The sequence below is a fragment of the Rhipicephalus sanguineus genome, chromosome 3 (assembly GCF_013339695.2).
Source record: "Rhipicephalus sanguineus isolate Rsan-2018 chromosome 3, BIME_Rsan_1.4, whole genome shotgun sequence".
Classification (NCBI taxonomy): domain Eukaryota; kingdom Metazoa; phylum Arthropoda; class Arachnida; order Ixodida; family Ixodidae; genus Rhipicephalus; species Rhipicephalus sanguineus.
Window position 1 is genome coordinate 72194982 of NC_051178.1, and position 17160 is coordinate 72212141.

At 48.7% G+C, this 17160-nt stretch overlaps 2 protein-coding genes across 2 annotated transcripts in view; one reads left to right on the forward strand and one right to left on the reverse strand.

Moving 5' to 3' along the window:
* Positions 1–11221, reverse strand: part of LOC119385570 (solute carrier family 22 member 7) — a 28211-nt gene extending 16990 nt beyond the window's left edge. The window contains exon 1 of the mRNA XM_037652984.1: positions 10883–11221. Coding sequence (XP_037508912.1) covers positions 10883–11221 — 339 coding nt within the window. The remainder of the gene's footprint in view (positions 1–10882) is intronic.
* Positions 11222–11857: 636 nt separating this feature from the next.
* The window catches only part of LOC119385571 (neprilysin-1), a 45380-nt gene continuing 40077 nt past the window's right edge, over positions 11858–17160 (forward strand). Inside the window, exons 1-2 of the mRNA XM_049414020.1 lie at positions 11858–11922; positions 16407–16549. Of these exons, the coding sequence (XP_049269977.1) occupies positions 11858–11922; positions 16407–16549 (208 nt within the window). The remainder of the gene's footprint in view (positions 11923–16406; positions 16550–17160) is intronic.

Genomic DNA, 17160 nt, shown 5'->3' on the forward strand with positions numbered 1-17160 from the left:
AGCGATAGCCCAGTACATCATCAAAGACGTGACAAACACTGTAAATAATTATACAAGAAATTTTAATAATCGTAAGTGGTAGCTAGACGTCGCTTCCGTTGCCCCTTCATTATAACGGCTTTATGGTCGGTGAAGTGATGGATCGGTGATGGGTCGTAGTGGGATGTTTGCAAAAACGAAGTAGTGGGCAGTTTGCAAAGGATCGGTGATGGGTCGTAGTATACTGCCGGTTACGCCTTACGCCGGACAAGGTTAGACTAAGAGGAGCTTCGCCCCTAAAAGAACGACAGTGCTTCTATCTTCAATAGTAACTCGGGCAGAGCACATGCCAATAATAGCGGCAATTCCGCCATCGGCGACTCGTACAGCTCGGTTTAGGGCGGGCGTGACAACTTTCTTAAGTCGGCGACTCATAATGGACACATGCGCCCCAGTATCTGTGCGCCCCACTCACAGGAACATCGTTCACAGGAACGTCCAAAAGATTCCGGTTAGTAGTTAACGTCAAAGGAGGATTTCTTGCTGAGGTTGTCAATGAAGCTCCACCTCCAGAAGCCGCACTGCCTAGTTTTCCGGTTGGAGGTACTGCGAATAGGTCGGAGAGGCAGCACGGCGAGATTGCGGAGGCGAGCGAGATTTACGGCGAGCAGGTTATGGTGAGCGGTTGTAGCGAGGTCTGGTCAGAGGTGCGGCAGGAGCAGAGAATGTGGTCGGCATAGAAGAAGCAAGTGCTGAGGACGACTGATTGACAGAACTGGCCTAGTTTGGAGACCCATAGTGTGCCGGTGGAGGCCAGTGGTTGCGGCAATGGCGAGCGATATGACCAACGCGTCGGCAGTTAAAACATATGGGCTTGTCGTCAAAGGTACGCCATTCGGACAGGTTGCGTTGTCGAGAATAGTTGGAAGCAAGCCGCGGAGCGGGTGGCCGACGGTAAAAAGGCTCAGCAGAGTATACAGGTCGAACAGGATGTAGGCCGACGTTCGATAATTCTTGACGGACGACGGCCTGGATCAAGGAAAGCGTGCTCGGCGAAGGCTCAGGCGTTGGGAATGGGGGGTGACTACCGGTTGCACCACCTCGACTTCTCGACGAATGATGCGGGTGAGGTTGTCACACCGAGGGTCCTTGCGGAAGACGTCATCATATGAGGAAGTAGGCGCTGTGTTCGGAAGGCGCATGATGCTTTGAGGTACGCGGCGGACTTTACCCTGTTCTAGACGGCGGCATTCTTTAAGGATAGTGTCGATGCTCGCGACGTTGTTAAAAACCAGCAGATTGAAGGCGTCGTCGGCAATACGTTTTAGGACGTGGTTAACTTTCTCGTCCTGCGACATGCGCTGGTCGGCCTTGCTACAGAGAGCCAAGACGTCAAGAATGTAGAAGACGTAGGACTCAGTAGATGTCTGGGCGCGTGTGGCGAAAGCCTTCTTTGCAGCAAGCGGACGACCAGATGAATCGCCGAAAAGATCGCGGATCTTCTCTTTGAAGAGATCCCAGCTCGTTATTTCTTCTTCGTGGGTTTCAAACCATGTCTGCGGAGTGCCGTCGAGGTAGAAAAGAACGTTAGCGAGCATGAGTGTGCGATCGCAGCGGTGCGTAGCACTGACAAGCTCATACCGGTTCAACCAGGCGTCTACGTCGGTAGTGTTGTGTCGCGCGACCCCTGGTGACATGCTAAGACACCAGTGCTGTGGGGGTCTCTATTCATGCTACTGGGGGGAGCTGGGTCTCTTCCATGCCTCTTTGCTACCACCATTCTGGCGTGGCCATGCCGGTCATGTGACCCGTGCCTCGCTGACCAATAGCCTTTCTTCTCCCTCCTTAAAAACCGCCTGCAATAAACGCGGGAGAGCAGTCTCCCGTCAGTCTCGCCGAAGCTTGGTCTCTGCGTCGTCACTCCGCGCGCCCTCCCGTCGTTCGGCCTCTCCGTCGGCCCGCCGCGGGTTACGCCGCGCTCCTTCCTGACACAACACATGGCGACGAGGTAGTGAACCCGGTTCTTCAGGTGACGCCAGGAAGAGCACGGTATTACGCTACGAATCACATTTTCTGCTGCGCGTCGGTGCTTTGGCTTCGTCCACGCTACAAGCGCGTCGGCCTGAATTCATTTGTTCCTGCTCCGGCTACTGAACGACGCCAGTTCCATTCTGGTTAGGCCTACTGCTACCTGCACGCATGGCTACCCTGTTTGCAAACCTTCCTCCGTTCCTCAACGTTCCCGGCAAGCCTCCTATTCCTTGGCATATTGGAAAAAGATTTTCCAGGTTCACCTGAAGGCAACCGGCGGAAGCGGCTAGGAAGATGAGCGACGTGCGTCAGCGCTCCTCTGCGCGCTCGGCATCGAGGGCCAACGCAAATACTTCGCCGCGCAAGAGCAGCTTGAAGCGGAGGCGGATGGCGCAGTTACGGCGTCGGGTTCGGGCACGGTGCCGAAGACAGAAGTGGCGACAGCAACGGCGTACGGCACGGTGCTCCAGTTTTAAAGTCGATAGTCTTTCTTGGGATATTCCAACGGAGAAATTTTGGTCTGTCTGTCTTTCTGTTTGTCGGCACGTCACTCGATTCAGCCACTCGGCCAAAGTTGAACCACTTGCCCAAGGGCTAGCCATATTGAACGGCTGACTAGGTTCATACTTGTGTACATTGTCGATCAAAAGGCAAACATTACGCATATCTGAGGCGCAACATCACTAGGTAAGTATTAAGTGGTGTGTTCCTTTAATAGAAAATGCATACATACGTAATTCTAAAGACCCTAGTTTCTTAAGCTGCGCTGAAAATGCGACTGCGCTGAAACTTGCCTTCCTCCGTGCCCTCTGCACGAGCTCATGGTTGTGTTTCGGTTTCGGTTCTGTATTGCACTGTACGAATGCCATGGGGCGCCGCTCTGGCATTCATGTTTTACCCAGGCGACGTGTAATTAAAAGAGAGTGTGGAGAGTACTCGTTGAGTGCGGACGTTTCTTCTGCTTCAGCGCTTCGCGCGAAACCGCGTGTTCGGGCTGGCTGGCGTCCCCGCTGGTCGCGTGGGCCAGCGGGGACCAGCGGGGACCGTCGGGGGCTGGTGTCCCCGCTGGTCGCTTGCTGCGCCGGGACTACTAGCCCGCAACACAGCACTCATGTTTCCCGACGTATTGCCAGATGGCGTCCATATCTCACGCAGCGCCTCTTCTATCGTCTTTAGACGACATTTGCAGCGAAGCACGCAGATACGCGGCCAATTTTTTAGATGGGCTTTTCGCCGAGTCAACGAACGTGCTAGCCGAGCGGCACCTTTTCACGAGCCGCAAGCAACTGCCTGGCGAAACGTTTCTCGACTTCATCACCGTGCTGAAAGAAAAGGCTCTGTCATGCAAGTTCGGAGCTACCTACGACGATAGATTGTGTGACCAGATAATTCATGGGGTCGCCAACGCACATGTACGGGCCAAACTTCTGTCCTACGGGGAAGCCCTTACGCTGCAAAAGGCAGAAGAAGTTGGATGCGACTTGGAGGCGCTCAACAAAGCCAACGCGGCACTCGGAGAAAATGAGCGGCTACTCGGCTCGCACTCCGGTTACGGCGGCAGCATCCAGCGCGTCGTAGCGGCTCAAAATGGCGGGTCGGCTGCTTCGCTGGCCCCGCACGTGACTCAACATGGCGGCGGCTTCCCCCCAAGTCGGGCGGCCGCATCCAAGATGGCTGCGCGGACTCGACGGCGCTGGTACAAGACTGCGTTCGCTGCCAGCAAGTACAACAGCTTTCGCCCAAGCCTCAAGTCGGTCCTTGTTTTCGCTGCCTCAAGATGGGGCATTTGGCGACTTCCAGAAATTGTCCGGCCAAAAACAAAACTTGCCAATTTTGCCGCATCAAAGGGCATTTCGCGGCAGTCTGCCGTAAACGACAAGCGTCGGTGCAGCACGTTATCCCCGTCAGAGACGCTGACTCCGGCACTGCCACAGTACTATCCGTCCAAGCTCCGCCGACTAACCCAAGGGACTTGCGCATCCCTGCCGTCGTCGGAGGACATAGCCACATGTAATTGTTAGTGGACACCGGAGTCACGGCATCATTGATGACGGAGAGGGCCGTCGAGGCGCTTTTCGCTTCGAAGCATCGCCTGCTGCGAGCGTCAGTTCAATTGAACAATTTTTCGAAGCACCGAATACCGGTCATGGGCTATTTCCGCACGGACTTGCAGTACCGTGGCAAGCGGGCCTTTGTCATCTTCTACGTGACAGCACACGGCACTTCACTGCTGGGGCTCGACGCCATCCAGCAGTTGGGATTCCTGATCGACGGCGCAACGTTGGCGTGTCGTCCGACTACACCAGTTTCCTCGCAGCTTCCTGCAGGTGTACCTCCGGGGTTCGAGCACCTGCCTGACCGGGCCAAGAGGTGGCAGCACATCGTGCCAGTATCTGCCAAGCTGCGTCGGCTGCCTCTGGCGCTACGGCAGCAGGACCTGGTGAGCTGCGCTTGCTCCAGGACGACGACATCATCGTCGACGGCCGCGGTCGACGGCCGCATTCAAGATTGCACATCAACAACCAGGTGTTGCCTGCGCAGGCCATTCGCGGGTGGCCCTGCTGTCCAGTGCGACTCTACATCTGCTGAAGCGCAGATTCAATTGCCTGCGACGCAGTATCGCCCGTTGGGACGTCAGGAGCGAAGTCCTCGGTATTCATCCTCACCTACAGTAAATGCACCAAATTCCTACACGGGGGAGGGAAGTGATGCGAATCGGTCTTCAGAATCGGCTCACGGCAGCCGCAATCCGCTATGTTCTTCTGGAAGAGATGGGGACAGGTCTTCGAAGTCGGCTCCCGACAGCCGCCACACGCAAAGTCTTCCTGTAGGGCCTGGGTCACGTCGCCCACGGCGGACGCGTAAGCCCCAGACCACACTTATAGTGCGCGTGTGAATGTTCAGTGAACAGTGCAAGCTGGCACTTGTGTTAGGTGTCAGTGAAATTAATTTTCTGTATCCTAAGTTGTGTTTGTGTGCTCCTAGGACTGAACTTCTGCGTTATTGCAGGTCTCATCTCAATCGAAACTCGAATGTGAATTTTTTTTTAGTGTTTGCTGATGTACAGCATCTATATCAAGGGGTGTATAAGGATGCAATTCCTCCCAGGGCGGGACGATGTTGTGTCGCGCGACCCCTGGTGACATACTAAGGCACCAGTGCTGTGGGGTTCTCTGTTCATGCTACTGGGTGGAGCCGGGTCTCTTCCATGCCTCTTTGCTACCACCAATCTGGCGTGTCCATGCCGGACCTGTGACCCGTGCCTCGCTGACCAATAGCCCTTCTTCCCCCTCCTTAATACCACCTGCAATAAACGCGAGAGAGCAGTCTCCCGTCAGTCTCGCCAAAGCTTGGTCTACGCGTCGTCACTTTACGCACCCTCCCGTCGTTCGGCCTCTCCGTCGGCCCGCCGCGGGTAACGCCGCGCTCCTGCCCGACACAACAGGTAGCACCATCTCCGGAGGAAGTGCCTGGATCACGGGGGGAGGGGGGGGGGCAAGAAAGTGACGTAGGTTATGGCCGGGGCTGAAGGGGTCGGCGGTGATGAAGCTCCGGCAGGCGAAGTCGGTGAGGGGTCGCCGGGTGTTGCGACCGCTGCGCGTATCCATGGAGGTACGGGAATCGTCCACTTCCACCAATATTGTTACGGGTAGTTTGTTTATTAACTATTTAAATGCACAGCACAGGGTGGACAAGATGGCGGCAGCCCAGCAACAACTAGAAAAGCGACGTCGTCTTCCTCCTCTTTCATGTAGCCACGCTGCGGCGGCTGTTTGGTATCAATATTAACGAAATAAGTTCAGAATCAGAAACTTTATTATTAAAAGTTGAGTGAAGCTACAGGCGTTTGGTATACAGGAGGAGGTCCCATAGTCACGAGACTGGATCGAGGCCTCCTCATACACTCACATCACGCGGTACCAGTTTTGGTGGAAATGAAGCTAGGGAAACGGCCGCGAGAGCACCACGAGCGCGGCATGTAAATCATGCAGTGCATGAAATGCTTGTAATGATTATAATGTCACCCCCTGCCATTAGTGTTCATCATACAGTCGCGCAGCGCAATACCAGTATTGACGTATATCAAGCTATCGAAACAGCCGCGAGCGCACCAAGAGCTTGGCGTGTAAATCATGCCTTAAACGACATGCGATTATTACCGAGCGCACCAAGAGCTTGGCGTGTAAATCATGCCTTAAACGACATGCATGTCATGATTTTCATGTTACCACCTGTCATTTATGTTCGTCGTACAGTCACGTCACGAAATACGAAATTTGGTGTATATCAAGCTACCGTAACGGCCGCGAGCGCTGCAACAGCGTCGCATGCTGCACATAATATGCATGTCGTGATTTTCATGTTACCACCTGTCATCTATGTTCGCCGTGCAGTCACGTCAGACAATACCATTTTTGGGGTATAACAAGCTAGCAAAGCCCCGCGAGCGCACCATGAGCGAGGCATGTAAATCATGCTGTGCATGAAATGCATGTCATGATTGTCATGTCACCACCTGTCATTTATGTTCGTCGTACAGTCACGTCACGAAATACGAAATTTGGTGTATATCAAGCTACCGTAACGGCCGCGAGCGCTGCAACAGCGTCGCATGCTGCACATAATATGCATGTCGTGATTTTCATGTTACCACCTGTCATCTATGTTCGCCGTGCAGTCACGTCAGACAATACCATTTTTGGGGTATAACAAGCTAGCAAAGCCCCGCGAGCGCACCATGAGCGAGGCATGTAAATCATGCTGTGCATGAAATGCATGTCATGATTGTCTTGTCACCACCTGTCATTTATGTTCGTCGTACAGTCACGTCCTGCAATACCAATTTTGGCATATATCAACCTAGCGAAACCGCCGCGAGCGCACCGTGAGCGTGGCTCAAAATCTAATGTACACGACATGCACATCATGACTTTCATATTACCACCTGTCATTTATATACGCCATACAGATATGTCTCGTCGTACCAATTTTGGTATATGTCTATCTAATTAAAATGGCCGCGAGCGCCCTGAGACCATGTCATGTAAATCATGCTGCACATGACATGCTGTCATGATTTGCACGATAGGACCTGTCACTTATGTTTGTTACACTCTTGTCACGCCATACCAATTTTGGTATATGTCAAGTTAACGAAACGGCCGCAAGAGCACCAATGCCATGGCATGTAGATCGTGGCGTTCATGACATACATGTCATGATTTTTATGTTATGGCCAGTCACTTATGCTCGTCCAGGGTGTCGGAACGGAACGAAAACCGAAAACGAAAAACGAAAAAAACGATATTTTTGACCGGAACGAAAACGTAACCGAAACTTTATATATTATTTCGTTCTGGAGTGGAACCGAAATGTTTTAAATCGTTTTTTGGTTCACGAGAAAACTTCGCGATCCGGAACAACTGAGCTCGTGCAATGTGAGCATATCTCAGGGCACAGTACTAACGCGTACCTCAGGCAGGAATTCCAAAGCAAAGATATGTTGAAATTGTGCGAAAAACGAAAACAGTGGCAACCAGAGATGTTTATATTAACGCAAGTGGACATTTGCGCGCGTGTCATGCAGGACAAAGTGGAGAGGGCATTGTCGGCGCTGAAGTTTGTTACAGCGAAAGCTGTTATGAGATCACAACAGCTCATTTTGGGGCCATAGTTGTCCGCCGCCGCCGGTGTCCGTGACCGCTATCGCGTGAAATAAGAAAAAAAATTGAATGAGGAATATATTTCTAGGGTTGGATGGGATTTTAACCCGCGCCCTCGGCGTGGCAGTCGGGTCTTTCACCACAGTGCCACGCTGGTGCTTGTAACTCCTTCGCAAAAATACTCTATCGAGGCGTCATGTCGGGTGGGGAATCGTGTTAACATATGTAATATCGCGTGGCAGAAGAGTAAAATAACAACCAGTCATCACACAATGCTAATAGCATAAAGTGTGTGGTTTAATGCTTCCCACCAGTGTTGCGAAGGTGCCACTCCAGAAGTTAAGTGACTCCGAAATCATCGAAATCATTCCACATTTTCGCAACCCCGGAATGGAATGGGGGCAACGCTTGGAGGAATGGAATGAAAATGGAATTGAGCGCCTTTTTCACGCAATGGAATGGGAATGGAATTGCATCTTTTTCCGAAAATAGAGCACGTTTTCGTCTACGTGCTGTTTTTCAAACTTCAAACATTAGTAAGTCAGAGCCTCGAATTTAACAATAAAGCAGTATTTTTAAGATGGCTTGGCTGATTACAAGCATGGTACATTTATAAGCAACGCGTCTACTACAAACAGAGGCATAGGTTAGTGTAAAAACAAATTCATTATCCCAGCAGGTAGTGAAGGGAGAAACAAACTACCCCTGCGCGTTTGTTCGCATTGATACCCCCACACGAAAGTGGCGAATACTCTATGCACAGCCTGATCTTTATCTCACGAGCACTTTAGTACCTGACACACGTGAATAACCTTTGCGACAACGAAGACACTGCATACCTGCGCACAGGCGAACACAGAAAGCTCTCCTCACTACATCCATGCTTGCGAGGCGCGCTTGACAACCATGAGTGCTGACGAGCAGTGCGTACCAGTGTTCCGTATTCGATGCAAAGGCACAAGGTGCCCCAGAGGTGCACTGTTCCAACTAATACCAGCAAATCAAGAGGGTTTTGTTCCCCATATTAACCAAATCTTAGTTTTCTCCATATTCACGACCGCTCCAGACGCGTGGTAAAACGGCTTAGTCTTCTTGAATACTACTTTTTTCAGCATAAAAATACGCTATGTCGTCATTTTAGCATTGGCACATTTAAGCTTAAACATTATTAAAACACCACCATTCGGTAAAACATGCTCACTATGCAAATACTATAGGTAGCGGAAGAACTGTCCCTATGGGAATTAGTACGGTGGTTGTACTGCACGAGATGTCACCAAGCTACAATCCCTCGACCGTGGTAACGTGTTTTGCGTACTTCTGCAGTTCTTAATGCATCTGATGGAATCAGCTTTATAGGGCGTTCATTCTTGACTCGATAAAACTATCAAGATGCCTTTCCTACTTTGAAGAATTACAGGAATAGAATTGAACTGCCCAGCCATTCCCGGAGTGGAAATGGGCTAAGTTTTTTCATTCCGAGGAATTGAAAGGAATGGAATTGCGGCAAGTCCTAATTCCCCGGAATGGAACTGGAATGGTAGGGAGGCTCCCATTTCGCAACACTGCAAGTTCACACTCACTGCAAAGTGCTCAGCCATAATTCCTCATCGTCATCAGCTACAGCACAAAGTGCACTGACTTATACAGATGTGTAGCGGGTACCACGTTTCTCCAAAAAAAATGACGAAAAATTGCATAGTAGGAACTACGATAATTGCGAAAAATTACGATGATTTATGGCGTAGTGGATACCTTGCATGTGTACTTGTATTAGTTGCCCCGAGAGAATCTACAACGGGCTCTACAAAGTCCGCTCTTCCAGCTTTCGCTGTGACTGTGCTGCGTGTTCCCCGCCGGCCTGGCGATCCTTTTATCAGAACAGCGGTCTCGGACATCAGAGAGTACATTCAGTGACGTGCTGCTTCTGAGGTCGTGATCACTCCCTGGACACAAAGCACTGAGCCCACTAAAAAAATCGTATTTGTCTTTTGAGAAAATAAATACTATGACTTTGAAATTAATCTGCTGTGTGCAAGTTGGTAGGAATTCGCGGTAGAGTTGCTTCCGCTCCTCTGAAGAACGTGTTTTGCCCTTGTCCCACTTTCCAAAGAGGAGGGCAAGTCACTACATCACAAATCCAATGTTCTATATGATTACTTTAACTTCAAATTTTTGCGAAAAAAAAAAAAAAACGTTACGAACCGTTACGGAACATTTTTTTTTTCGTTCCGGAACAGAAACGGAACGGAACTTTTTGCGGTGGAACGAAACTAAAACCGAAACGAAAAACATTTCGTTCCGACACCCTGTGCTCGTCACACAGTCATATAATGCCATACCAATTTTGGTATGCATCCCATTAACAAAACGGCCAGGAGAGCACAACGTCGTAGGCGGATAGATAGATAGATAGATAGATAGATAGATAGATAGATAGATAGATAGATAGATAGATAGATAGATAGATAGATAGATAGATAGATAGATAGATAGATAGATAGATAGATAGATAGATAGATAGATAGATAGATAGATAGATAGATAGATAGATAGATAGATAGATAGATAGATAGATAGATAGATAGATAGATAGATAGATAGATAGATAGATAGATAGATAGATACGCTCAAAGTCGCAGAAGTTCGCCAAGAAATGCTTCGCATTTAAAATAGTGTGGCTTGCTCCGTGCAATAGTCAGCAATATGCAATCGGTAGCGTCGTCATAGAGTGCGTCGGCATATTTTTAAAATCTGGTTAGATATACCTGGAGCACCTTGCGTATATATTGCCATTAAACACTGCGATGATTTTCTACTCCCAGCGCCCTATACTATAATCTTCGTAGAAATTTATCAGATTTACCTTGTTTTTAACCTGTTGCTGTCACTTTCCTTCTGTAAGGTGTAAGGTTTAATAGCGGAGAAGCAGGACGATGGATAAAATGCAAAAGCTCCTTTCCTACCTCGTGCCTTACCAGTTGCGGTTACACGTCCGTGAATATTTGTATACGCTCGTATGTGCACAACATCCGAACTTTTGGTTGCGAGTTAGCGCTTTTATACATCGGTATTATTTTACCCTATTCTGTTTCTTACACTGCAGTTCCTTTTTTAATACACGCTCGCCTTTGATTATACCGGTTTAATAGACGAGGAGGAGGACGAGGGATAATATGGTAACCATACGCATCACGGTATACACTCACTGCGATTGGTGGGTCGTACATGGTGCACTGGCTGAAATGCCCGTCGACGTCGACAGGGATGGCCGCGTTCCTCCACACATTCGCCGGCATATCGCGCAGATCGGCTGGCGGCCTGCACCAGTGATCCACGGGTCTACCGATGACCTCATAGGCGAGCGCTTGGGTCAGCATCATCGCCGTGGCGAGCACTGAGGCGACCAGGATACGAATTTGGTACCAGCCGTTCCCGAGGATGACGTGCGTGTTGTCCTCGATGGCAGTAAGCGAGCTGGTTACCACGAAACCCTTGAGAGCGCCGCTTCCCTGATCTCGATGGGCCGCGTCAGCTGATGCGGCCATTTCCTTTCTCTCTGCGCCGTTCTGCTTCGCGGACTCTGCGTTTCGGGAAGTTGAACTAGCGGTGGAGACGGGAGCGGATGTCTTCCGCGGCATCATTCTTCTTGTTCTTCTGCGCATGCGCCGCGCGGTCTCGTGAGGAGATGTGCGTCGTCTTTCTTTTTCCTATAAATTTCAGCTTGAATGCTGTCTGACAATTAATGCAACTAACATTGTATGGCAAGTTTACGCAATAATCGGTTCGACGTCCACGTCTAGCCTTTTTTCACACCAGCTTGAGCCACTGCTAAAATGTCACAGGATGCCACAGGCCATAATAGTTAATAGTCTTTAAATAACCTAATTGGGTAATATGATTTATGCAACTAGGTATTTACCATTGTTGTCGGTTAGAAGTTCAGAAGACAGCGGGAATCCCTCCTCCAAGGCGGACGATATTAAGCCTGCTCCGATGGGTGCGTGTTTAGACTGACGTCGTGAGCCGGACGGCCGGTGACTCCAACTTCGCAAAGTGTGGATGTGAACATGAGCGGGACTGTTTCTTTAGTCGCGGAGGTAATCGGTGTTTGTGCTCAGGCCATCCCACTTTCTCAAGTTATGTAGGTACAACGCCAGATTAGACAAGTCGACTCAGTGGGCATGCGCAACACGACTGGCCCCACTATGTTTCTGACCGGTCCTCCAGAATGGCAACATGCCATTCGGTGCGTGGCCAGATAGGCAAGCTGGAAGAGGTTCATAACGTGATAGTTCCGCCTACTCACAAGGGAAGCTAAAATTCGATATGTCGCTATAGACAAGGCAGCATAAGTCGCCATAAAAGCTGTTTTGGGGTGCAAAGGCTTATTATGAACAGAATTACATCGCAGAGCGCATTGAACGAATCGCTGAGCTGCGGTGTGGTGAAAAAGACCACAAAAAATTTCGACAGAGCCCAGGCATTCTGGGAATTGATTTCGTACGAAGCAGTCAGGGAGTAGCTGCGTATGTGCCGCATTGAGCGAAATCCTACGAGGTGGATTTTCATCTTTGTGTGAATTGAGTAGTGGTGTGCATATCGCGGGCTTACCAGGCACGTTGACTACGCCGGCGTCTAAAGGGCAGCTAATTGTCCGACGTAACACCGGCAGTCGCATTACAGTACGGGCGTCAGTTTCATCCAGACGAAGTGTTAGCAGTGTTCGTTGGCGTATTCCTAAGAAGACAAGCAACACTAGACCATTGTAACTTGTTGATTCATAGATCAGGTGCCGCAGAAATTGGGCAACCTGCACTACTAATTAAAAAAAGTAAATGTGTAAACTACTGGCTGCCTGCTTCGTATGAAACCGATTCTCCCAAGGCGTGGGAGCTGCCGATATTTTTTCCGTCGCACTTCCTGTCATATCTTCCTAACAAAGGTGGGACTCCAGAAGCGCGGACGTAAGAATATCTCTGATTGATGCTCATAGACACAGGCTCACTTCATTAGCATGGAAAAGAGTAAAGACTTACGGCTTTTATGTAATGTGAAAAGGGCACACACAGAGAACATTTGTCCGACAAGTGAGCACAAATTCGGGTATGCCAGACACTCCTTACACCATGTACGCATGCCATCACTCAACAGAGGTACTCTGCTATTACAGAAAGCCATCAACTCGATGGGGTTTTGGCAATTGCCTATCACGCATATCATTTCGTGAATAGTAGGTTCAGTCAAAGTCATCGCCGTTACGTGTCCGACTGGAAAGCACCAAGCCACGGAAGCTTTAATTCTGTCACCTGGTCAATCACTTGATCGGCCACTTCTTCTACACCTGCCTAAACTGCTTCCGTTGCTCGACTTATACGTGCTTCTTTACGAAGGTATCAGCATTATCGCTTCGTTCTTCCAACTACATTTTCCATTTTATCTTTCACTTCAATGTGACCATGACTTTATTGAATTCAATCCTACTTTCCTGAATTCATGTCGTGTGTTTCTTTTTTTGTATTTGTCTGCTGTTGTCTGCTGTACCCGTGGTGCCAGGAGCCTAGTCAGGCGTATGCAGACCCGCCTTTTGCTCCGGCATCGTGACAGTTCATGTCTCATGTATTGTAGAAACTGTAAACAAACATCAAACTTCAAACAAGCCGCTGTGTCAAACCAACATATTTCTTCTTATTATGGAATGCACCGCAGAAGTCGCGCTCCAATCTCTAGCGGTTGATGAAGATGAAGTAATCTACATAGGCACGCATTTTAGCAAGGTCGTTTAATCTACAACTTTTCAATGTAAATTTGGGTCCCCCTTAATTTAATGCATTTTTTTCACATATCATCTGCCCTCCTGTTCTTGGGCCATTCCCCTCGGTGGGCACGTGCCATAAAGAATAAATTATCGTCAATATAATCATCATCGCCACCGTTCGTTTCTGTTCTTGTGGAGTAAGCTTGTGAGCTTGCACTAGACATTCAATTTTCCTAGAACGCGACTGTTATCGCGAAAATCATGGAGGCGGAGGCGTCGGTCGGGAAAGTCCGCTACCGAAGGTAAGACGCCTAAGGCAAGTTTAGTCCAAGTATGAGCTAACCGCATGTCATCGGCATACTGGCACTGTCAGTTCCTGTCAGTTCGACTAGTTTAGAAGGGGATCGTTGTCGCGGGCTCAGCTTGCTTTTGGCTTGGTGGGACGTTTGTAGTCGTTACGACAGATGGATAGAGTCGGCGGTCTTTGTTGTGGAGTGGGTGGAGTACACGACCACTTCCACCATGGACACCCCAGCCGGCTCGCTACGCGTCCGCCGCCCATGTAGTAGGGGCCGGTGTGACGCTTCGACCTGGCACCTCTTATCAGCCAGCGTAAAATTTACCGTGAAATACTGTGCATGTTTTACGGGCCTCTTTCAAGGTTCGGTTTCACCTTTACCTTTTCCTTCTCCAGTTGATACAAGCTCTCGAATAGTCGGCATGGTAACCATTCCAGTTTACGCATATGGTGCGTTCTTTCATTTATCGGAGGGGTTACCTTGGACTGCGCATTCGGCACAGGTGAGTCGACCACGGCAGCTCTGCGAGCCATGGCCGAATCTCTGACGTTGGTAGCATCGTCTAGGGGCATGAAATATACGGTCGTACAAGCGACTTTATGCAGGCGGTTTCAATAGTCTGTGCCTGAAAGCTGGACGCGGGGTGGATTAGATGTTTAGTGGAAATTTTCTGGTTTTCATCTCTCATCTTAGTTTGTTCTACGTTAGCCACGTCTTGGTGTTTCCAGGCTCCCCTAAGTCCGGTTCAGGTCAGGCCAATGAGGCATCCGCCAGATACAACTTCGCGCGACGTATTCATTGTAAATGTTATAGGTGGCTGTCCAATGGTCTGAAGGCTGGCGAGCTTTTCATGACCTCCTGCTTGTCTCGAATTTCAAGCAGGAGGTCTCCGCTAGCCATTATCGTGACCTTGCGGCCCGGACCCAGGTTTTCTGTCAGAGTTTGAGTTTGAAACTCTTGTGCTTACGCACGAGTGCGGCATATCTTCTTGGTTTTATCTTACTTCAAGTCACCGCCAAGTCGCCGCTAACTCCACGTCATCCAAGAGTAATCCGTGTACAAGAACCACCTTTGCAGGCTAAGTTTGTGTTCGAAAGTGGCTTAGCAGGGTTTGTGAGGCTTCTCCGAAGCGCAACACCTTGTAAAGAGGTCTTGCGACGGCAAAGTGGAATGTGACTTTTGCTGACTTTTTTTTAGTTTTCACTCCATCTACAATTTGATATCGATGCGAACTTTCCTTGAAAAAGCCAGTACAGACTCTATTGAAGAAGCTGGGCCAAACCATAAAGCGCCCACCACAACGACACCGGCATGTTAAAACTTGCCACTGTTGTCAATGCAAACATTAACAAAAAGACTAAAAGTTAGCTTATGAGTGCAAATCAGCGCAGCCGACAGGAGGGGACAGAAGAAAGGACACAGAGCGCTGATTTGCACTCATAATCATGTTGTACCAACACGCCCAATCCTAGTCTTCTAAAAATTAGCGTTCCTAATTTCTAAAATTAGGGATTTACCTCAGATCAACGAACGATAGAGTGCGGCCAAATGTAATGTATACATTGTAAGAACCAGGGTTGCCGTTGGCGGCTACTTTGCACCAAACTGGCTTCGTTACGACCCCATCTAGCGATAAAACTCCCAGGTTGGCTCCATCGCTACTTTTTCTCTACACTGGGCTCCTATTCCGGTGCATTTACAAGCCATTTTTGTTACCATTTACCAATGAATCGCAAGCAAACCTAAAGACTTAGCCATTATTTCCAAACTTTTATGTCACATCGACCATGTCCTCAGCGGGCTGGTGAGCATCGAGGCCACCTTTACGCTCATCGCGACGGCAAAGCCGTAGTGACGTAGTAGCGCACATGTAGGCAAACGCGTGGCTAGGACGCTGCTGATGCTTCCTGCCATCTATGTATACTGAAGCTACGTGTCAGTTTCTAATTATGATGCGTAGCAGGTATTCTCGTGCGAACATTACAAATACAGAGACCCGTAACTAAATAAAGCTGCATGGTTTATTTTCAACCAGATTTCGCTATTTGTAGCTGGAGTGGTATTATGGTAACTCTGTTAGTCAGGTTCGGTTTACGGCTTCAAGGAAAAAATGCCTCAATATTTAACTGTCCGACTCAGTTGTTGGCTATAATGTTCCGAAATCGCTGTGACACAAACTATCCTTCATGAGCTATGTGCAGGTGCCCTGAACCTGCAATAATTTAATTATTTGTTTGCAACTTACCTGTACCTTGAAGACTAAATAAGAAAGAACATTTGTGGCATATGTTCTATGCTTTTGCTTATTTAATAATGAAAATCGTACTTATTTTTCACTAATAGACACTCGATCTATAGTATCGCCTATGCTCTGTTTGGGTGTGAATTTGACGCTAAAATGGAACAGCATGGCTACTTTTGTGTACTTTTGGATTCAGTTGTCACTAATTTTCAAATCTGCCTAAAGGCAATCCTGGTAAGTGAAGCAAGAAACACGACGTCGAAATGTACACAGGAGAGGTGCCGTGACCTACGTGCTCTTTTCCTGTGTTATCCTGTTGCGCTGGTATTACGATCAGTAACAAACCACTCGGCCACTTTAGCATTATTTCAGTGAGCTATTTAAATGCTTCTTCTTGGTTTTCCGTGAAAAACGTAGCTGTTTATCTGTCCCAGACGCAGGCGGCGCTATCCAGTACCTTCCTCGAAAGCGCGGACCAAGGGTCGCTTTCTCGTGGTCGCCTTCATCTTGATCTCGGTGCTCGTGGTGTTCTTCGCATCTAGCGTCTTCCTCATCAGCCTCGGCGACTTAGCCAACAGTGAGTGCACTTTAGCCCACAGCCGTGTAACGACTTCCACACCGCTGTCGCGGGATCAAAGGGATAATAATAATAATAATAATAATAATAATAATAATAATAATAATAATAATAATAATAATAATAATAATAATAATAATAATAATAATAATAATAATAATAATAATTGGAGTTTAGGTTTTAACGTCCCAAAACCATGATTTGATTATGAGTAACGTTGTAGTGGAGGGCTCCGGAAATTTCGACCACCTGGGGTTCTTTGACGTGCACATAAATCTAAGTACACGGGGCTCAAGCATTTTCACATCCATCGAAAATGCGGCCATCGCGACCGGGATTCGATCCCGCGACCTTCGGGTCAGCAGTCGAGCACCATAGCCACTAGAACACCGCGGCGGGTCAAAAGGAAGATCAAGCTGATCGGTCTATATCATGAGTATTCACAGTATCTGTACACAGTGCCCACCTGCTATGGTCTCAGCAGAGACTGGCAGTATTGTAAATAAAAATATAAATGTGTTGCAAGTGGCTCGCTGTAACCTTGCTCTGCAATTATTCGAGCGATGCAAAAATCATAACTAGAATACGAATTTTCGTTCTTTAACTGTTCG